Raw genomic sequence first — 21,619 nt, 5'->3', positions numbered from 1 at the left:
TGTGTTTTTACTAATTAATCCATTTGTCTCATTTTCACGGGTCAGCTAATCAGTAGCTCAAAGTATTTTTTGAATGAAGGGCCAGTCTCAATTTAATGTGAAAGCAGGTTGTTAAATGTTGAGGTATGAAGAGACATAACAGTGTCTCTGACTGTGACTGTAAACGCAGACTCACTCATCTATTGATTTATAATAGTTGTGTGATTGCTTTACAGTTAATGCCCTGCTTACAGTGCAGTATGCTGCAGTAGAGTAGCCACTCGCTGCCCACTTCAGATGTTTGAGCCTTTAGCTTATAGCCTGGCATGACTGGAGGAAGGTCACAGCTGAGGACCAGACTTGTTACTGTCTGTCGTGGTTTTAAATTGAATAGGAAATGGAGCACTGATTAACATCCAATTATGGGGTTTGAAAATAATGACAGTTGCGCTCAAATGTTCCTTTAAAGGGGCATTCTACCATTTGATTTCCCTTGCATGACAGTGCTACCAAACTACTGGAAGTTATGCTCTCAATCCTGAAGACTGCTCATGAGAAGAGGTGTGTGTGCGTGTGTATGTGCGTATGTGTGTGTGTGCGTGTGTGCGTGTGTGTGTGTAGCTCAAAGCATTTTTGAGGGCACAAGCTGTAAAATGCTTTTTTGGAAAGAGAACTGGAGTCAGAGTTATGATGGCACCTTCTTAGTGGACCAGGGCTGAATATACCAAAAACAAATATGTGCAAAGAAGATCTTTTCTGATACGGATGATCTTTGTACTAAGATGCTTTAAGGCGACCGGTCCAGACTTGAACATTTGTAAAATTAGTAGCTACTACTGAACAAGGGCACGCTTCTAGTAGTATTGTAATGAGCAGGCTTGAACAGCAGAGACTTGCTCTTCTCACACATTAGTGGAGGCAAGGGGAAAGAAAAAAAAAGGCAAAAAGAGGCTAGCGAGTGAAGTAACCTTATTTTTGCTTGAGTGGCTGTTGGAGGAGAAGACCTGTTGGCAGCTCGGTGTTGGGTGGCTGTGTGTACGTGCAGGGCAGCAGAAAGAGCCCTGTGTGATGTGTCACCCCACATAGTTTCGTCTTTGTTCGGCACAATTGATCCAAGCGCATCCTCTTTGTCTGAAATTTAAGGGGGGGAAACGGTCGCAGGCTGCACTAAATAGGCCCTTGTAACCATTTTGTCATGGAAGTTTTTTTTTCCATTCTGCGTCAAAGGAAGAGAAACATGGGTTGTAGCTACTAGGGTCATTAGTGACACAATATTGGCCATTTACCATCTGTTATGGAGTTAAGTTGTAATTCTCTTAAAAGCAGAAATGCACATTAAACTCCTCTTGATTGTGTAAATTAAGAGTAAAGCAACCTTCAACATGGTCCATATGAGGAGTAGAATGGGCTAGCATTTTGATACTGAGACATTTTAACAATAGCATCTACTGGTAGCATCTCACATAACTGAACATGTTCAGACAGAAATAATATATAGACTAGTAACCCTGTTTGAGTTCAACTAGAGGGAGAAACAATCCATCAGCTAAAAGTGCAATTTCAGCATCCTTTTTTATTTTTTTTTATAAAGGAAACAATTTTTTCTCCATAACTGTCCATAGTATGATCGTGATATTTCATTTTAATATCCTGTGAAAGTTGGCTTTTAGTCATGTGTCCACAACGACTACAGCTACAACAGCAATAAGAGCAACAACAATATTTAGTCCTTTTTGGTTCATTGTAAGATTCAGTGTTGTACCCTTCAGAGAGAAAAAAAAGGTTTTGCGTCTGCTGCTCATCGTCTGTCCTCATGTAGTTTTTTGTTGTTGGTTAGTGATGTTTAGACTCCCGTTAGACAAAGCCAGGACCTCGCACCCTAGAAGGAAGGAGGATTACCTTGCACAAAAAAAAACTTTTTTTAGGATGGTGTATAAATGTGATTTTGGACCAAGAATAAGCCAAAGGTTAGATAATGGACAAAAATGCACTAGATGTATGAGAGTTTTAGGTTTTTTATGTGAAAATGTACAGGATATTTTTTCCTGTATAGCTATTTTGTTTGTTACCTGTCCTAGTTATGTCATTGTTTTCTTTTATTTTGATTTTGTCTGAAATGTTGATGTCCATATTCTGGAAAGAATGAATACCTACTGAAAATAAACAAAATATAGTTTGATAGAATATTCTTTCTCACTGCCTTGCTGATGTGTTGACTTTTTTTTTTACCCTCATGAATCCAAAGAGTAATCCAAGGTTACTACAGTATAATCATTATCATCTGACATACATGGGCAGAGATGTTTTCCTTTCTTTTCCTCTAACACTAGTGCCCCATCTCTCTCTGGCCGTCATGTAAGCACTCTTTCTGTCTTTCCACCCCTCCCTTTCCTCTCCCCTGCTCCGTGGCCGGTGGCAGGGTGCCAGCCTGTTAGGAAGATGAGACTCCAATCAATCAGGGCTTCCCAGGGGGGCCTCCGACCGCAGGGCCCGGCTCCCTAATTGCCCCCAGGCAGGCGGGCGGGCAGGCAGGCTCGGCCGCTGCAACACATGTTCACAGAAGGAGCGGTGCCGCCGCGCTAGCTGGCCTCCTCAGCGTGTGAACCACTTTCTTGGACAGATGGAGGCCTGGACGGACCGCACGACGAGGGCCATATGGGCAGGCCAGCGGACGGGACAGGGAAATGCTGTAACTGTGTATTTTCTACAAGTGGCGGAACTGACTAGCTACTGCACCAAACACTGGTGGTGTGCTTTGTGGGTACGCAACATGAATAAAACTAGAAAATTACATAAAGCCACAATCTGAACTCAGATCTCACTACAACAAACAAGCTGAGAAACCACGAAGGGATCATTCACATTTTACTCTGTATGCGTAGAGTGCAACAAGTGAGACTGACTGGTGAGACTGGAGAGCTTTGTAGAAATTTGGAGAGCCACTCACTACTTAGCTTTCACATGTTGGTTTTTGTTTTTGGGATCCCGTCTCGCCAGTGTTCTCCCAGGGCTGAACAAACAACACACTGTGTGGATGAAAGAGAAAAAAAAATGCTTGGGACATTTTCTCTGGCTACAAGCTATGGGAGTAGAACCAAAAAATGTTGACAGGCTGGAGGAAGAAAGTAAGAAAGGATGAAAGGAGAGAGGGAGAGAGAGAGAGAGAATGTGAGGAAGGCAGAGTGGGTGAGAGGAAAAAGAGAAACATTAAGAAAGAGATTAAGACAGAGAAAAGTGTGGGAGGGAGAGAGAGAGAGAGAGACAGAGAGAGTAAGAGTGGAGAGAGAGAGAAGGATGGGAGAGGGAGAGAGGGAGAGAGGAGGGGCAGAGGGTGGGATGGCTGCTCATCAGAGTTAATGATGTAGAAAATCCCCCAATTAGAGCGTTTTCCTGTGTTGCAGGATGAGTTCAGAGCGGGGTCCTCTGACAGCCCGGGGATTAACGCCTGGACCGGGCCGGGCCGAGCCGAGCCGGGCCTGAACAGACACTAACTAACTGCCGGACAGCTTGGCACAGCTCAGCCGGGGCCGGGACAGGGCTAGAGCCGCAGCCAGGGGCCGGGGTAGGCATGCGTTGAGCCGGAGTGAGTGGCACAAAGAAAAGCATGGGAAAAAGAGCAGCAGATCAACAGAAAAAAAGGAAAAAAAAAACGTTTGGTGGGGAGTTCTGCTCTGCTATGCAAAATCTCCTCCATGTATTTGAATGTAAGCCAAACACGATTTGGGCTATTATATGTTTGTAAGTTACTCTCTATCTCGTCTCTAAATGCCTGAACTGCTCTAAAAGCTGTTATTCCCTATAAATATTGAACATTTGGAGAGGTCCATGCAGGAAAACCACAGGCAAAAATGTATGTGTAAGAAAGGATGACTATTGTGATTAGATCAACTGTCCATCAGTACTACTGGTATCTGAGGTTAACATTGTCTCAGCTCAGTGTTGCTGATTGACACATAATTTTTTGTCACAGCATTACACGTGCGCTCTTCCAAAACATAACCTAATCTAATTTGGACATCTGGATTGCTGAGAAAAATCAATCTCGTCCACATGCTGCTTGTTGTCGAACAATGAATGAAAAGACGGCTTGAATGCTTGGAGTCTTCTTATAGCCGGTGGCAAGATACAGGAACACGGCAGTTAATCCTCCTGACCTGTTGCGAGGCAGAGTGAAGCTGAACATCACTACTGTCTACTCACACAGTAATGAAGAGATTACTATTGAGACGCAGCCAATGTCTTTTCCCTCTCCCAAGGCATTCACCAGCCAGGGGGAGGAATAAACAATAACAATAACAATGAAAAATCAAATAAGTTGAACAATTCCAGCATACATGTAGAATTGTATATTTTCTTGTGAGCTGAGAACTAAATCACTCTTCTCCTGACTTTCTCAATCTATTTTTCACCATTTATTAAACTTTTCTAACTGAGGTGAACTGAAATGATGTCACACTTCACATCACAGTTTGCTGTCTGAATTGCCAAATAGAAAGACAACTGATGGACAGAGGACAACCCCTAACTCACCACTACTGCACGGTTATTGTCTTCATTAACAACAATTAAGTTCCTTAATGACTAATTGATTAATTGTGCAATCCATTATTTCGCTCCCGCATCCCAGCAGATCTGAGAGGGCCGCGGCTGGAGTTAACAGTCTTATTGGAAAGACGCGTTCCTTGCAAAGGATAATAAGGGAAAATAGCGGAATTAATTGGGTTTGATTAAGAGAGCTTTTCAATGGGACACAGCTTTTTCGCATGACATAATTGGAGGTCAGTGAAGGGGGGAGAGGGGGGTGAGAGGGGGATTTGCTTGCTGGCGCCAGTGTTGTGTGGGTGTGAGAGAGAGACAGAGGGAGAGAGAGAGAGAGAGACAGGGAGAGAGAGTGGGAGAGAGAAGCTGCCTCCTTCACACTTGTAGAGAAATATGTTGTGTGTCTGCTGTTGTAAATTTCTATAGGTTCATTCACCAGAAAACACACAGTGAAGTTCGTGGGGGCCCTCTGTACGCTCAGTGTGTGATTATTATCACTACGCTCTGCTCCTGTCACAAGCATTAAAGGCACAGTGCTCAGTCTTTTGTTACACATGGTCATTAGCAATACATTTTAAAGTGTATGTTATTGCATAGGAAAGGGTGGTGACTAAAGAGTATATTGCAGCAGTGTTTTTGGACGAGCACGTAACACGTAAACACACACACAAACACACTCAAACATTTATTATAGAGGCGTACACACACACACACACACACACAGACACACACACATTATGAGTGTGTAATCTTGTTACAGTGCAATCTAGAATAGGGGGAACACGCAAGCCTTCACTGAGTAATTCCAAAGATTCAAAAATACATCTGAAATGTCATGAACCAACCCCCGGCTTCACACCAGATTAGATTATCAAACATTTCATCATAAGTCTACATTTTCCTCGTCACATCTGTGGGTTTCGTGTTCTGTGGCCTGTTTTAATGTTAATTTGACCAAATAATTCACAAAAGGCCTAAAACTTCTCATAAGGCCCTAAAATTCTCCTTCAATTATAAGAATTTGTCCATCAATAAAGTGTCACATTAGATCTGAAAACTGCTTTTCACAATGCACACCATGATGCATGAATATTTAGTTTTGATATAGGCAAATGCATTCATGGTCTTTTGTTTTTCCTCTGATCGATACTATTCTACAGCAGGTGTTCTCAAAGCCAATAAGAAGTAGGTCTGCGGCCCATTTCAGGCCCCAACCCATAGTTTAAGAAACATTCCGTTTATCCTGTGGTTAAATTGAAAGTTGAGTTTACACTGAAGTATAGCATGACAGAAAAGACTGTGTGATCATGACTGTGTCAGACTGCAGGGAAGGAGGGGGCAACACGAGATCTGTGATATGGGAGAAGAATGGGTAAAATAAGTAAATTTAGAAATAAGTACCATTGTACCATACCATCAAGTACCACAACCATTGTTTCAAGACAGTCGGCGGTATTCAAAAAGGTGCTGGACCTATTTACCTCTGCCCTGGCTGGGTCTGGAAAATAGAGCTATTACGCCATCTGTGTTTGGCACTTGGCAATGACAAGGAGAACTCACCTATATTGATTAAACTTTGAGCACCTTTCAAAATAAAGTTACAAAGTAAGGAAACAGATAAAAACAACAAAGTGCTATACAACGACTAAAATAAAACAACAGAAAATAAAGTTACATGATAGTTTTACAATTTAGGCCAGAATACAGGGAGTTTGGCATGAATAGGCAAGAATAACTTCGGTCCAGAATAACCAGGTCAGTAGAGGAAAGAAAAGATCTAAGAAAAGATCTAATTTTAGAGATATTTCTTAACTGATGAAAACAAGATTGAACAACTGTTTGGGCTTGCTTCTCAAAATTTAGAGCAGAATCAAAAATGAGCCAGTTTGATATTGGCTGTTACGCCACCAAGGGGCCAAAAAATGACAACCCCAGATTTGTCTCTCCATGTTGTTACTTTTAGTCCCAGGATACAAAACTTTGGTTTACTGGTATGTTCACAGCGCTGCTCATTGAAATTTTCTGCTAAAAGGTTGATTAGCCTATAATCCTAACCCTAACATTAGCTTCCGTGGAAACTTAATGCCTAAAAAAATTATAACCCATTTCGAAGATATAGCTAGCCATTTTGACTTGGAAGTAGTTTGTCCCGTAATGAAAATCCCAGTTCCCCTTGACAACAAATGTGGCATTTCCGTGTTTTGATTTGAGAGCTGTACGTCATCGGGGTTCCAAAAAATCCCACAATGCAATGTAATTTTTGTCTAACCTAAGCCTGATTTATATTACCTCAAAGAGAGAGTGGGTAACTTCAAAATATCGCTAGTTTACACCTGATACCTCCGACAAGTATTGTTCGTGATATTTTAGAGTGTCTGGCGTTTGGGAGGTGATATACAGGGACGGGTCTGTTTGTGGTATGTACACTGTCGTTAGCAAATACGATTAGCTAACTAGCTTAGTTAGCTCGTTACTAGCATTATCATTAGCTAGCTTTCCTTCAGGGCAAGGATCAGTCACAGGACTAACTTGAATGGCGAAAGCCATTAGTTACATCTTATGCATTTCCCAGTCCTTGTTTTTGTGACTTAAATATATAAAGTGTCACTTTCTGCGTTGAGCTAAATGTTGGGCATACCATAACTAATACTTTGTTCTTCTTACGCACCGGCCAGTTAGTTTACACTTTACTCTACATGAGTTTATTTAAGATTACACATTATACATTCAATGCTGTGTAACTTATGTTGTTTATCAATGTTTTAAGTTACCACAAACTGTAGCAATGTTGACCAAAAATAGAAACCAGAATAATAACAAAAATATATGTCGGTATGCCAAACAACAAAACTTTGGGTGAATTGTTTTGAATCCTTGTCATTCTCGTGTTGACTAGCTTTCCATCTTCCCAGCCTGTGGCTGTGGTATCAAGATACCAACCTAGGATGGATCCAGAGTATGAACGCCGCCTCCTCAGACAGATCAACATTCAGAATGACAACTCCAGTCCTGTTGTGAGTCCTTGTTTTATACTCATCTCCATTGTTAGCTGCTTTTATTATTATCTTAAAGAAGAAAAATTATGTGCATCAAGCCCAATCATCTATTAATTGATTTTAAAAAGTGACTGGTGCATAAACACATACACACACAAGATAAACATATCTCACACCTTACAGAAACTGACTGAGATTGTGCGAGGCTTGACACCTACCGGTTCCCCGCTGTCCTCCCCCAGTAAGCATGGAGACCGATTCATCCCAAGCAGAGCAGGGGCCAACTGGAATATCAACTTCCACAGGATCAATGTATGAACCGTATCGTGGGTGAATTACTTGAGGCGTGTGTCTGTGCTTGCATGAGAGAGAAGCAGTATGTGTGTTTGGCAGCTCAAAATGTTGCGATGTGTGTGGGTGTTTAAGTTGATTACAGTGTGAAAATTTTGTCTGAGAAATATTTGTGTACAAGTTTCACACCAATAACAATATCTTTGTGATTTCCAAACAGGAAAATGAGAAGTCGCCAAGTCAGAATAGAAAAACAAAGGATGTCTCTTCTGATAATAGCAAAGGTGAATAACAGTTTTGCAACCAGACGGTCATGACGGACACCTGCAACAATGGAAATATTATGCTTTAAATATGCCTCTTCCTCTGTTACTTGTTCATACAGCTCTGTGGGCAGAATATCAAAGCCCACTCCATGGTTGAAAACTGCTACAGACCTATCAACCAAGTATAATGCTAAATTGTAAGCACTATTTGTGGAGTGTGCAGACAAAAGTATAGCTGTTTGCCAAGGGAAGGGAGAGGGGGTCCTAGGGTTCATACCCAACACCCCAGGCTTTGATGGGACCATACGATTATTTTGGACATTGTATTGTTTGCTTATGCACATTGCCCCCTTGAGATTGTATTTATATTCTTTTCTTATGTGTATGTCTTATTAATCAAATTGTATTATTATTCCTGTGTGTGTAGTGGATGGGCTGGCCTACTCTGCGTTGCTGAAGAATGAGCTGCTGGGAGCGGGCATCGAGAAGGTCCAGGACCCCCAGACAGAGGACAGGCGTCTGCAGCCCTCCACGCCTGAAAAGAGGAGTCTTTTCACTGTAGGCACATTTCATCACATACTCCTTATACACTGCACTCTCTAGCTACTAACATAACAGACACAAATATATGTTCAGACTCCTCAGTATGGGTGAAAAAAATCAAAGAGTAGAATGCTGCTATTATATAAGGGTTGCTTTACACCCGATGAATACAATTTCTTCTTCTGTGGGTTTTGTGTTTATTTTAATGAAGCTCGTCGCGTGTTGATTTCTACCTGTGTGTTCTTTGCAGTACTCTCTCAGTGCCAAGAGGTCCTCACCACCAGACGATGGCAACAGCATCTCTCCCTACTCTCTATCACCTGTCAGCAGCAAAAGGTAAAAGCTAATTTTTGTTTAAATTGTGTTTTAAACCTCCTGTTGTTGTTGACACTAAACGATCAAATTGTGTGATTAAATGTACATTTTGGCATCAAGGTTTCATAATGTCTGACCTTTCCTGTTGTAGTCAGAAGTTGCTGCGCTCCCCTCGGAAGCCAACCCGCAAGATCTCCAAGATCCCCTTTAAGGTCCTGGATGCTCCAGAGCTGCAGGATGACTTTTACCTCAATTTGGTGGACTGGTCCTCCCTCAATGTGCTCAGTGTCGGCCTGGGCACGTGTGTTTACCTCTGGAGTGCCTGCACCAGCCAGGTACAGACAGATGCATACGTATGAAATGAGGGAGCATGATTTTCCAGTTGTATGATATGTATACTTATTGGAGGCAGTACTTTGCTGTCCCTCAGGGAATCACTTGCTAACCTTTTCTTTTCCCCAGGTGACAAGACTGTGTGACTTATCAGTGGAGGGAGACTCGGTCACATCAGTTGGCTGGTCAGAAAGGGTGAGTATAGACTCTGTGTCATAGGTAACTTCCCAACCACTGCCCTTATGAAACTTCCATGGTGGAGTTTGGGTTCAGTTTTTGTTAGTGAGAGGATTCTGCTTGACTTTAGGGTAACCTGGTGGCAGTGGGGACTCACAAAGGCTACGTACAGATCTGGGACGCTGGTGCTGGGAAGAAACTTTTTGCCCTGGAAGGCCACACAGCCAGAGTCGGTGAGAAAGTTTGCAGCGCTAAAACATTGTACATGGATTATAAAGTGATTTTAAAGGAACGCTTAAGTCACAATAAGATGACAAGACACAATGAAAAGAAAGGAACAAGAAAGAGTCAGTCAGCATTACTCTGTGTCTGTCCGCAGGGGCACTAGCGTGGAATGCAGACCAGCTGTCTTCGGGCAGCCGAGACCGTATGATTCTTCAGAGAGATGTGCGGACGCCTCCGCTCCAGTCAGAGAGACGGCTGCAGGGACACAGGCAGGAAGTGTGCGGCCTGAAGTGGAGCACTGACCATCAGCTGCTTGCCTCTGGAGGCAATGACAACAAGGTAGAGTTATTTTAGTTTAACCACTTATTGTATTTTCTCATTGTATTCAGCGATGAGGAAGATAGCAGCACAAAGAGTTGTCGCAAAACTCCAAATTCAGTCAAAATGTGAACTTGCATGCATGGAGATATATTCATTTACCCTTAGCACGGAGCGCAATGGCATGTCATTCTTTATGGTTCATACAAAAAGCTTTTTAGTTGCACACAAAGTGCATCTACATCTCTCTGTCTGGGATCTGACATTTCTCTGCCGGTATTATCTGCCATCTCAGCTCCTGGTTTGGAACCACTCCTCGCTGAGCCCAGTCCAAACCTACATGGACCACCTGGCTGCAGTGAAGGCCATCGCCTGGTCCCCCCACCAGCACGGCCTGCTGGCCTCTGGGGGCGGCACCGCCGACCGCTGCATTCGTTTCTGGAACACCCTGACCTCGCAGCCGCTGCAGTGTATGGACACAGGCTCACAGGTCTGCAACTTGGCCTGGTCCAAGCATGCTAATGAGCTGGTAAGTGACTCGACATACACAGTGTGCACAGTGATGTGCTGGCTGTGGCCAATAAAGTTACAAAGATGGTGATGTTTGTTATCGTGATAACACTTACATTGAGGATAAGGTGATAATGTTACAGGTGCGATATCTCGTATTTATAAACATCAATATAGTGTTGTCAAATTAATTGTGATACCTTGGCATAATTACCATAAACAGAAGAGACCATAGTCGATACGATTGGTAGCCTCTGTCTCACGCCAGTGTTGTTAGTGCTAGTGTTTCTCAAAATTAAGACATTTTCCATAAACCCCATTACATTGTGTTGCAAAGACGATATTGCGTCTTTAGTCTGAGGTTTTCGTTCTTTCACTTTACTGAACAGGATAAACATGTTGGAAGTGATAGGCCTTTCACACGTTCCACCACCTGCCATTGCGAAAAACTTAATGTTTTAGCTCCCTCTTCCCGTTTTGTCCAGGTGGCACACTAAAACGAAATGTAGCGGCCAGTAGAGTTGCCAGTATACCTTTTAATTATATTACTGATGATGCCATAGACACTAAGACAGTCTCCTTTTCCAGGTGAGCACCCATGGCTACTCTCAGAACCAGATCTTGGTGTGGAAGTATCCAGCCCTCACTCAAGTGGCCAAGCTCACAGGACACTCGTACAGAGTCCTCTACCTGGTCAGTGTGTGTGTGTGTGTGTGTGTGTGTGTGTGTGTGTGTCTGTCTGTGCTTGTCTCTGCTTTTGTTTGAAGGGAATGTCTGTATGCACGGTTGTGGGCATGTGCTAGTATATTCTGCCTTTGTGCAGAATTAAATTTTTGGTGCATGTCATGTTATGCTAAAGCCTGTCATCCTTGATTTTTATAGCCTCGGTGTTCCATAACAATTTCCAGGCCTCATAAGTCACGTCTATTTTTCTTTTTTTATTCAGGCTATGTCCCCTGACGGTGAGGCGATCGTCACAGGGGCTGGAGACGAGACCCTGCGCTTCTGGAATGTGTTCAGTAAAACACGGTCAACAAAGGTGAGAAAGCTCTTGGTTTAGGAACAGTAGTCAGCAAAAACCCTCAATATATGCAAAATAATTAACCAAGCTTCTACATTTTTTTTGTTTCAGGAGTCTGTATCAGTTTTAAATCTCTTTACCAGGATACGGTAACTTTTAGCAAATATAAGACTCTAGCGTTGGACACTATTGACTGAGTTGGCCCCAGCGACTGGATGGCTCAGTCATCAAAATGGTGCTAAAGACTTACAATCTAAGACCTCTCCTGATATTTTACACCCAGAGGAAGTGGCAGTGAGAACAGCAACTCAGCAAGTTTACTTTTTCATGCTAACAACTTTGGGGAATTCTTTTTGACTTATGTGCCCTCATTATGAATGTATTTTATTTTCTACATTTATTTTCAAATGTATGTGTGGGTTGATTTCCATTTGTTTTTTTTTCATTTTTGTATTCACTATAAAGAAGAAATCGTAAGCCTTACTTAAAATATATTGTTATACCATTTTCATTATTGTGGATTTTGAAATGCGGAGCAAGCATTTTAGTTTTTGTTATACTCAGGTCTAAGTTATTTGTAATATGATAAAACAGGGAGAGAATGAATATAACTGTCATGGACTTCATTCTACAAATTCTTAAAAATAAAAATGCCATTACATACCATGATTTACTTAAATAGAATCACTTAAGGCCTCTGCAGTATGTGCAGCATGTTTACTGTAACCATTGCAAGACTACACTGAGTGTAGGTCGGCTGAAATAATGCAATAAATCATGCTCCTGCGGACAGACATAGAGTCTAATGCTGTGCATATAGACATCTACTACATGGTTGATTCTATGTAGTAAACGAGTTAATAAAAGGTGTTGGAACTAAAGAACCGGTGTTTGGTCGGCTGATTTATGTGTCCTGTTTTATTCTTTAAGTTTGAAGGAATTCATCATGCTGCTCTCTGGATTCAAAGCTTGACTTTATGACTTAAGACATATATACAATTAATCATATAAAACTGTATGTATTTATTATTACTACTCACAGGCAACTGAAGACAAACATTTGTTTTTCTTATGTTTTACTGTAGCGAGCTTTGTTGTAGGTTACAGTTTTAACCTTAGCGATTTGGACGGACTGCTATGATAAAGTTTATGCAGTTACCTATGAGAAATTATTTATTATTATCTGTTTCTCGATGGGAAAAAGAATTGTGATTTCCCCAGTAATGGACGCAACCAGCAGGGGCGCTAGTTGCCTTTCCCTTGGCTGTTGAGTAGATGAGCGGAAGTACCTGACCTGACCGGACCGGACCTGGCGGGGAGCGGGAAGTTGGAAGTTTGAGTGAAGATTCATAACAACAAGTGTTATTGTAGCTTCAGCAGACAGTTGGCCAAATTTAATCCAAAGTTAATTCGACACAGTCAGCAATACCAGTGAACTAACTTAACTAACTTAGTTGACAAGTAATTAGCTAACGCTAGCTCGCTACTAGCTAACTGCATTTGTTGTTCCCTTTGCTGCCGTCGGTTGGTCAGAATGGCGGACGGGAACCTTGTGCGCGAGCTGAAGCGGTGGGCGACAGAGGAGTTCAGTCTCCCTCCACAGAGTCTGCCTCATGACAGCTATTTCAAAACGTGGGTATCATATTGGCTTGAATTTCCCTATCGCAGTCAACACCTCCACTCCACACAAATGATGCTTATTCTACAACGTCATTGCTTGCTATTTACTTTACAGGCTGTGCGTTGGGGCAGGGACGTCAATATGGAAATATGTCATCCAACACGTTTATCAACAGAGGTTAGTCTCACACTGCCTGGTCTTAATCAGACCAGATCGGTAAATTAACGTTACTGTGCCTCTGAAGTAAATTCCAGTCTCTCTGCACACTTTTAAATTTAAAGAAGGGAAGATGATGCATTGTCTGTCCTTGACTGTGTGTCTGTTCTTGCAGGAATGTCAGGATCATGCGTGGCAATCTTCAATGGTATCCTTTGTGGCTCTTTTAAATTCTTGTCTGCGTTTGTATCACAAAGCCACTGACATTTTCCTCCCTAGTTATGATGTTGACTTCTGCCTGTCATAAAAGATTGAAAGTGTGTAACAGGCAATGTTAACAGTAAGAGTTGAACTGAACTGGCAATTTAACTTGCCATTTACATTTTAGGCATTTAGCTGCTGTTATCCAGAGTAACTTTCAATGAGCGATCAGGCAGGAGGGTGTCGGTGTCCTGCTCTTTGACACAAGGCACAGTTGTTGATGGACACACTGGCTGTAGTGGGATTTGAATCTTTTGCCTTCCGACTGGATAGTCTGTCACCACTTGGCCACCCTGCCGCGCCTGCCATTGTATGCCAAGGGTGGCACATGTATGTGCTTTCTTGGCATACTTAATGTTTTGTATGTAATTTGTTTGCCCATATTGGTTTAATGTCCGATTCATATTGAATTTCCTCGACCACCACGACTACTGTCTCTTTTAGCATTTCAATAATAATTTCCTTGACATTATGATCTTCAAGGTACAACGTGCTTCAAGACAAAGAGGTACAACTTATTTTCCTACCCAATTATTTCTTTCCACATCATAATTAGAAGCAATTAGAGTGTATTAATTTGCCCAGTCTCAGGCTTGCCATTTAACATAGGATCAACCTGCTTCATGTTCTACAGCAGATTCATAAACCTGAATTTGAATGTATGGAGTGATCTTGAGTGATCACACCTATGCTACACAATGTGGAATTTCTATTTATAGCCAATAACATAATGATCTGTGTTTCTGTCTCTCTGTGTCTGTACACGCTCAGTTGAAGCAGGCTGAGGGCCAGAGTGAGGCTGCAAAGCGGAGAGAGCTTCAGGAGAAAATAGAGCAGCTGAGAGCTGAGATCAGTCACCTGGACTCTCAGATCAGTGGAACAGAGGAACAGTTGGCCACAGAAGGTTAGTCCATCCGTTTATTCACCATCAGTTTAAAAAAAAACAACCAAACATTTCTGAGCATTTCTGAAGGGAAACATGGGTCACTTATATCCAAAGTACTGTTTTTCCATGGGTGTATGAAAATATCAACTATAATAGAAAGTAAACAGAAAGTACCACCAAATGAATCAGACTTGTTGAGATGGTGCACTGTGATGGAGTACAGGATGCTTGGGGAGACAGATGGGTCTCCCACCAACAGGATGCTGTCTGAGTTGCTGTGTCATCACATGGGAGGGAGCGGAGGAGGCCAGTCTACTGTTGGTAGAGGGGGCTGGATGGCTTGAAATACAATGATCAAATTCCCTTGGTTAGCTCATTCTTTGCTAATAAAGAAAAAATGAAGAGAAACAAAACATGGAAATGTGTCTAGACGCAATCTAAAACATTATGTCTGAAGCAACAGGCTTGTGTTGATGAAATTGCCTTCATCTGATTCTCTACCTGCATTGTGGAAATGTGTTTTTGAATCCAAATGTGCACTGAAGCAGAGTGTATTGTTATGAGTGTACGATGTAGCAAACAGTCACACATGTTAACGTACCGCACAATGCTGCTCTGCCCATCACAAGTAAAGCTGAGTGCAACAACACTGGTCGTGATTGGCTGTGAGACGAGTGACAATAAAAAGGATTTCTCTGCTGCTAGATTTATTTAACTGAACATAAAAGTATCAAAAGTTGGCACTGAAGGTTCTAATATTTTGTACACACCTAAAAAGCAATGCTCAGTGCCAGCTGTATTGAAGCTTCCATCGCTAGGGTTTTGAACAGGATCAACTGCACTGGCCAAATTTCAGAGGGACATTTTATATTTAAGTGGGTCTTTGGCACAATGGCATGGCCTAGATCAAACCCTGGTTACTTAAGGATTGGCAGCGGAGCATGTCTATTATGAACTATGTTTATTTTTAAACATATTTGTCTTATGCATTGTGTGTTTGATGTAACCTCCTCTCCAGCTCATTGCTGCTTTTTGCTGCGCTTCCATACTTCTACAATATTTTAAACTATCCAGTGTTTTCTACCGTCACTGTTGAACAGAGCAGTCCATCAGCCGAACCCGGGCCCAGGTGGAGGAGAGCCAGCGCAGGGATCTGCTGCTACAGGCCTTCAGGCAGCGCTGCATCACGGGCCGCAAGGTGCTGTCTGATGACACGCACAAGATCAGTGAGCACTGCCAGGATCTGGAACAATTAGTCAAGTAAGGCAGAGAAATAGAGTGTACACACACACACTAACCACATAGCAGTTCAAATCTGAAAAATACTTATTATTAAGTACTGTGCTGTGTATTGCAGGAAGGCAGAGATTGAAGTGTTGTTTGACAATAAGCCGTCCAGCAGCGGTGGTGACCACCTGAGCTCCAACGCCGCAGCAGAGGCACAGGTCCTGGTAAGAGCTGCCAAATCCACCAAATCCACCATGGTCTGAGTAGAGTTAGGACTGGACTTTGGCATTTAGCACGTCAGAAGAATAACGATGAGAGCTGATGAGTTTTTTTCACCCCATGACTATAATGGCCAAGGTAACCTGGTCAGTCATACATGAGTCAGTCAGAGATCAGCACTTATTCACACAAATCTGAGTAATACAGGCCAGGATGACTGTAGCACATTAAGTTAAACAGCTGCTGGTTCAAGCAAATCATCCTATTTCTTGTGTTGTATGTTTCTCCCATCAGCGTGAAGTGAGAGAGCTGTGTGATGAGAGGGTCCTCTTCTTCCAGTCTTTACAAGAGAGTGAACTGAAGACAGCGCCCTCTGCAGCCACACAGTAAGGACTACAGTACATACTGTACTTGTTTTTCTGAATATTGTCAACTTCATTTTACTTGAATTCACCACCATTTCTCTCTTTTTCTCTGTCAGTATGACCCGTGAACAGAGAGCTGCAGTTTTTCAATATTGGTTAAGTGCTGTGGAGGTTGGTACAATTTGATTGGATTTTACCATGACACTATATATTTTGCTTCTATGTCCTCCTTGATTTTCACACTCCATTAATATGTTGTTGTTTGTCATGTCATCAGGACCTGTTGAGTGGCTATCCTCCAAACCAAATCCTCTCAGCGTTGCAATATTTAGCTTCCAGACAACAGAGGGAACTAGAGGAGAAGCTAGCCTCTCTGGACGTGACGCGGGATGTGACAGCTCTGCGGTATGACAAACGCCCACATTATTATTATATCCCTCTTTTTTTCCCTCAAAGGCTCTTAACCATACAGGTTTTCGAGACCTGAATAAACAAGATTTCAAATCCCTCAGAAATTATGTAACAACTTGTCTTGTCCTGGCCACATCTCTGATAGATCCAGAAATTTCAAACCTTAAGAGTATTTATCTGGCATGTTTATTTCAGGTTCCGCTATGAAAGCAATCACCTTCTGGATATCTCAAGAGAAGAGGATGAGTTGCCGCCTGTTAAGAACCTACTACAGGTGCTACGCATATTCATGCACACACACACACACACACACACACACACACACTGTAATACAAGCCAATACAAGCAGCAGACATTCCAGAAGTGCATGATTAGTCATCATTTAAAGAAGAAAACATTACGTTCATGCGTTCCCTAACATTTGTGAGTGATGCAGTGTATTTGTGGACTTGTGTGTGTGTCTGTGTTGTTCCAGTCTGCGTGGGAGGAGGTGGAGCAGAGTTTGGTGGAGTTGGCCCAGACCCGTTCCAGGGTCCAGCAACTCCGAAACCAGCTGCAGACCCACAAGGAGGAGGCTGAGCAGGAGGTGTCTGTCCTGGGGGATGAGCTTCACACTGATGCCCTGGCACAGTAAGTCCAGTCTGGTTGTTGGACCTTCTTAATTAACTGCAGTGTTTATTGAGGTGGTTCCCACAAATCATGTAATTTCTGGAATATCGTGGAATTTTAAGAGGTGTATTCTGGAATTTGATAAATTCTCTGAAGCAGTGTCTTTCCTATATTAACAGTGGTGGGCCACCATAACAAAATTAATTGCTATCACTGCTATAAGAGCTTCAGACACATATATACATACATATAATTTAGCCCAGAAATATTATTTTGGTCATGGAAAGTCAGGAAAAAGTCACAGAATTCTGAATCCGAATCAGAGTAAGACAGAGTGACTGAAGATTTGGCATTTAATTTATGTATTATAAAAATTTTGGACCCTTTTGATCCTCTGTATTCGCTAGCTATTCTTTATTTGTCTTTGCAACAAATTTGATGGTCAAGTCCTGCTAGATAGAGACTGATTAAGTCTGAGCAAAGGAAATACTTTTTTTCTTTTAAAGAGTTTACTGTCTGCTTTGTGTTTCTCACACCCTCTGTATTGATCTCAGGTCAGTGCTAGAGGTGGAGCTCCAGTGTGTGATGCAGGCAGCAGCCAGGGACCATATTAGAGAACAGTGTCTCCAACTTGACCAACACGCCAGAAGCCGACAGGAGGCACTCAGGAACCTCCGCAGCCAGTGGCAGAGCATCCTGGACTTCAGACAACTTGTGGTGAGAGTGGATGGACAATATGGAACCTCTCATAACCTTTCCCCAATATCCCTCTTGGATAAAGCATTTTCTAACTTGAAATTTATTAGAATTTATTTGTACACACTATCCACTTGGTGCCGTCCTCAAACCACCTCGAGGCTTTAAACCCTCAGGCACTTGAGATGCAGAGTTGTCAGTATAGCTGCAAGATATATGAATAAACATGTTGTTTTGCTGTTGTGTCTCCCCAGGCTCTCAGACAGGAGCAGATCAGGGGTCTGATTAAGGGGAATTCCACGGCCAAGACGGAGCTGATCCGTCTGCACAGAGAGGTGTGGATGTCCTCCATCAGTCTATGACATTGTAGTAGGGGGGTAATTTCTAAGGCTTGGTTAATGCTTTCTGTGTGGATAGATGCACGGGAGCTGTGCACCGTGGCATTCATGCTTCTTGTGCTTCTCATGGCGATTGCACGCCTGATATTTTAGTGGCATTGTAGGAAAATTCAACCCTCCATGTCTCCCAACAAGAAACAAATAACCCCACTGTAATCGGCCAGTAATTCTGGTTCTTCTTTGTTCGGCCAATCCTGGGCGGAGGCGCTGCAGTACCGTTCACATTGTCTCAAATTTCAGGTGGTGCACGACTCTAAGACGCCCAGTTGTTGTGGCCGCAATTACAACATTTTGACCGTGCGTACTCCATCGCATCTATTTCCATGTGAAGCATGAACCACTTTGAGCATTGATCTTGATTGGGTAAAGGGGCAGGTCGTCTCAGCCTTCCGCTTAAGAAACAACTTCACCAGTAAACACACTTCACTGCAGACTTACTGACATCACTGTGAAATTATATTTTTTGTTGGGTTTTTTTTAACACTAGTTGAATACCTTGGGTCACAATGAAGCAAACCTCTGAACATCTCTTCACAGTTGTTATCCCTCTGTCCCTCTGTCTGTTTTCAGTTAGAGGAGTTTGTCCAAGGCAAGTTGGTGCCACAGTTTGGCGAGGTCGTCACTGCAGCCAACAGTCTGCGGAACTCTATTTCCCAGGAGGCCAGACAGTTTGGAACGGTTTCACTCCTTGCTCTGGACCGCAGGACCGTTGAAGGGTAAGAGACAGTTCTCTACTTCTGGTACTTCTGTTTGTTGGTGAACTGGTGAACTCAGGTCAAGTTAGTACTTAACCAAGAAATGCATTTCACACAGTATTCACACAGTTTGGAACAGGGTCTGAAATTAACACCTGCCAAGTGCCAAATGCCAGTAACATGCGTCTTTGGCGGATAAATCAACAATGATCACCCATCACATAGGCCGGTAACTGTTTTTTTTTTAGACAATAATGTTTGAATATTTATTGAGTTCTGTTGCACTTCAGGATAAATTGCAAACTTGATCCATTGTGTAAGTGAGTGAGCAAGTTTTAAATTAACACACAGTAACTGATTCTATACATGAAATAACACTGAAAATGGATAGGGTGACATATTTCAATGAAAAATGTGGACTTAACCACTTGACTCTCTGTGCACCATGAGAAAAAATGCACTTTTAACCATACTCTTAATGAAATGTTGGTTGTAGTTGAACAGAAATGGAAAAGTTCAATTGTTTCTATTGTTTCAGAACGCAGAGAATCCCTGCATCGTGGTTGTCAATCCATCGCTTGCAGTCCCCGTCCTTCCGCAGCTTGTGTCAGAGCCTGGCATTCCCACTGTACAGAGTGAGTCTCGGCATATCATACATTCATCTGTTAAACCCCCCAAAAAACTGAGATCTCCTTTAACAGCTGTTCTTTCTTCTTGGTAACAACTGAAGTAAAAAAATAATGTCCATGAAAAGCAATTCACCGCACAGAAGTACAAGACCAACAGTCCTGCATTTCTAGGGTGCTGTGAATTTGCTTTTCATGGCTATCTGATAAATCTGTTAATCTTCTAGTTTCACAAACCCTTTCACGGTGTAAATTTTGCTGCCCGACAACCTGAATTTCATTTCATAGAATTTCTTCTCCACTGCCTCTTTCTCTCACTTTGACACTCTAATTTTTCCCTCTGCCTACCCCTTCAGGCTCCAGAGGAGTTGTGTTCCCAGGCGCGCTCCCAACACCTTGAGTTGCGTTTTCTCCGTCAGTTGCTGCAGCTCCACTCTGCTGCTCTGCAGAAAATACAGAAACAAGCAGAGTTGCTGCATGCACCTGATCAAAAAGGTAAGGGGTGAAGCTTTATTATTCTCAATAGGGCCAGCAACAAGTGCTACATTTGGCATAGTTTGTACGCATATGTATAATAAAGGGCTTGCATTGTATATATTACCTGTGCAAACATAAGCAAGTTTTTAAGATTGTACCAACATCAAAAACCCAAAGGTAAAACAGGTAGCACACGCACAGGTTATGAGGACAAAGTGACTAATCTCCATTTCACCAATTTATTTTGGCCATGTCAACATGCGTGCTAACGTTTTGGCCTAGTGGCGTTCATAAGAGCATGGAAGAAAATGGAGGTCATATGTTTTGGTATACAGGCGTTGTCAGGTGATTGGCTTACAGGGTCACATGGTAATTCATTCAACAAGGTCCCATAAACATTGTCCTTTCTTAACAACATGACAATGACCAAAACAGGTGAAATGGCACACAACTTAACAACTCTTAGTGAGGTTACAGTCCGTGCTCTACGATACAGTTCTTGTTGCCATAAACTTGTTCAGGGAAAGCATTTCCAGCTAAAATCATCATTTAGTCCAGCAGGTGTCATTGTGTTTTTGTGTGTTTGTTTTCTAAGATTGTAATCAGTCACCTACCATCTTTCTCTGTCCCTCGTCACTGTGCTTCTTAGCCTTGCTGTCCAGAGTCGTGGAAGAGGATCAGAAGCTGCTGAAGTCTCTGGTACCGAGGGCCAGAGATCTCACCCAGCACTGCACTCAGGGCCTTTCCTACGGGAGCCAAGTCAAAACCGCCATCTCTTACTGGTGAGTCAAACTTTTTCTGAAACAGATGACCTACCGCAAACTGCTGGATACAACGCAAAATACATTAGCATCATTGTAATATGTCTAGCCTCCTTTCAGTATTTAGGGTTGATTAACAGTAAACTTGGGCATAAACCTTTGCTGTATTGATTACTTCACTCAAGAGTTGATTTTGTTTTTCTTAACATTATAACATGTATTATTTTCAATTTATACTTTTAGTTAGCAGTAAGCGTTGGTCTTCCTGATTAATCTTTTCCTGTTTTGTGTGTATGTGTGCATACTTGTAGGTGGGATCAACCAGCCCAGCATGTCTTAGCTGAGATCAGTAAAGGAGGACTGACTCTTCAACAGTGGTTACAAAGGTGGAAACTTGCTGCAAAGACCTCCTAGTGAATACCACACACAGCAACTCGAAACGTCTTCTCCTGAAAGTGTCCCAGCTATGAGGGAGATCACTCAACATCTTCCAGTGGAAGAATAACCAGACTGCAATTGCTAAAAAAATGCACAATTATGCCGCATAAGAGTAATGGTTGTAACTGAATTGGTCTTTCATAGTTTTCTGTTCTTAGCTTTTAATTCACATGGTTTCTCCTTTTGATGTGTAAGACGATCATCAATAAATAATTTTACATCCAATTATCTGTGGTTCACTTCCTTGAAATGCACTCAGT

General features: G+C 42.3%; 2 protein-coding genes across 4 annotated transcripts; both read left to right on the top strand.

Annotated features, from left to right (window-relative positions):
• Positions 1 to 6,779: 6,779 nt before the first annotated feature.
• On the top strand, positions 6,780 to 12,385 carry fzr1a (fizzy/cell division cycle 20 related 1a). 3 transcript variants are annotated; one of them, XM_071516958.1, is made up of 14 exons: positions 6,780 to 6,935; positions 7,431 to 7,529; positions 7,698 to 7,826; positions 8,026 to 8,089; positions 8,499 to 8,629; positions 8,865 to 8,950; positions 9,081 to 9,264; positions 9,392 to 9,457; positions 9,570 to 9,672; positions 9,819 to 10,003; positions 10,278 to 10,511; positions 11,081 to 11,185; positions 11,439 to 11,531; positions 11,625 to 12,385. In XM_071516958.1, exons 2-14 carry the CDS (start codon positions 7,464 to 7,466, stop codon positions 11,664 to 11,666), a joined length of 1,488 nt encoding a protein of 495 aa, XP_071373059.1. In that variant the 5' UTR covers positions 6,780 to 6,935; positions 7,431 to 7,463; the 3' UTR covers positions 11,667 to 12,385. The 3 variants fall into 3 exon arrangements, with proteins under 3 accessions (XP_071373059.1, XP_071373057.1, XP_071373058.1); XM_071516956.1 differs by having other exon boundaries at positions 7,431 to 7,532; XM_071516957.1 differs by having other exon boundaries at positions 7,415 to 7,532.
• A 463-nt stretch (positions 12,386 to 12,848) lies between these two features.
• Positions 12,849 to 21,576, top strand: haus5 (HAUS augmin-like complex, subunit 5). The gene is made up of 19 exons (XM_071516973.1): positions 12,849 to 13,145; positions 13,249 to 13,311; positions 13,466 to 13,498; positions 14,035 to 14,059; positions 14,323 to 14,455; positions 15,538 to 15,697; positions 15,795 to 15,888; positions 16,178 to 16,269; positions 16,365 to 16,419; positions 16,526 to 16,653; positions 16,855 to 16,933; positions 17,135 to 17,289; positions 17,823 to 17,985; positions 18,219 to 18,299; positions 18,933 to 19,078; positions 19,596 to 19,692; positions 20,040 to 20,178; positions 20,810 to 20,942; positions 21,233 to 21,576. Exons 1-19 carry the CDS (start codon positions 13,048 to 13,050, stop codon positions 21,333 to 21,335), a joined length of 1,977 nt encoding a protein of 658 aa, XP_071373074.1. The 5' UTR covers positions 12,849 to 13,047; the 3' UTR covers positions 21,336 to 21,576.
• The last annotated feature ends 43 nt before the right edge of the window (positions 21,577 to 21,619 follow it).

The sequence above is a fragment of the Centroberyx affinis genome, unplaced genomic scaffold (genome assembly GCF_046629955.1).
Source record: "Centroberyx affinis isolate AG114_WGS23_722 - 3 ecotype Tasmania unplaced genomic scaffold, CSIRO-AGI_Caff_v1 ptg000440l_1, whole genome shotgun sequence".
Taxonomy (NCBI): Eukaryota; Metazoa; Chordata; class Actinopteri; order Beryciformes; family Berycidae; genus Centroberyx; species Centroberyx affinis.
Note: the sequence above shows the minus strand (reverse complement) of the source record. Positions and strands in the feature narration are given on the sequence as shown.

What these genes read in the sequence shown, in the direction of transcription:
- fzr1a (XM_071516956.1), top strand. Translation starts at nt 7,464, where the DNA reads ATGGATCCAGAGTATGAACGCCGCCTCCTCAGACAGATCAACATTCAG. An exon ending in CTCTTCTGATAATAGCAAAG is followed by an intron (nt 8,090 to 8,498) that starts GTGAATAACAGT and finishes CTGTGTGTGTAG; the next exon opens with TGGATGGGCTGGCCTACTCT. An exon ending in CAGTTGGCTGGTCAGAAAGG is followed by an intron (nt 9,458 to 9,569) that starts GTGAGTATAGAC and finishes GCTTGACTTTAG; the next exon opens with GGTAACCTGGTGGCAGTGGG.
- haus5 (XM_071516973.1), top strand. Translation starts at nt 13,048, where the DNA reads ATGGCGGACGGGAACCTTGTGCGCGAGCTGAAGCGGTGGGCGACAGAG. An exon ending in GATCTGGAACAATTAGTCAA is followed by an intron (nt 15,698 to 15,794) that starts GTAAGGCAGAGA and finishes TGTGTATTGCAG; the next exon opens with GAAGGCAGAGATTGAAGTGT. An exon ending in TGATCCGTCTGCACAGAGAG is followed by an intron (nt 18,300 to 18,932) that starts GTGTGGATGTCC and finishes GTCTGTTTTCAG; the next exon opens with TTAGAGGAGTTTGTCCAAGG.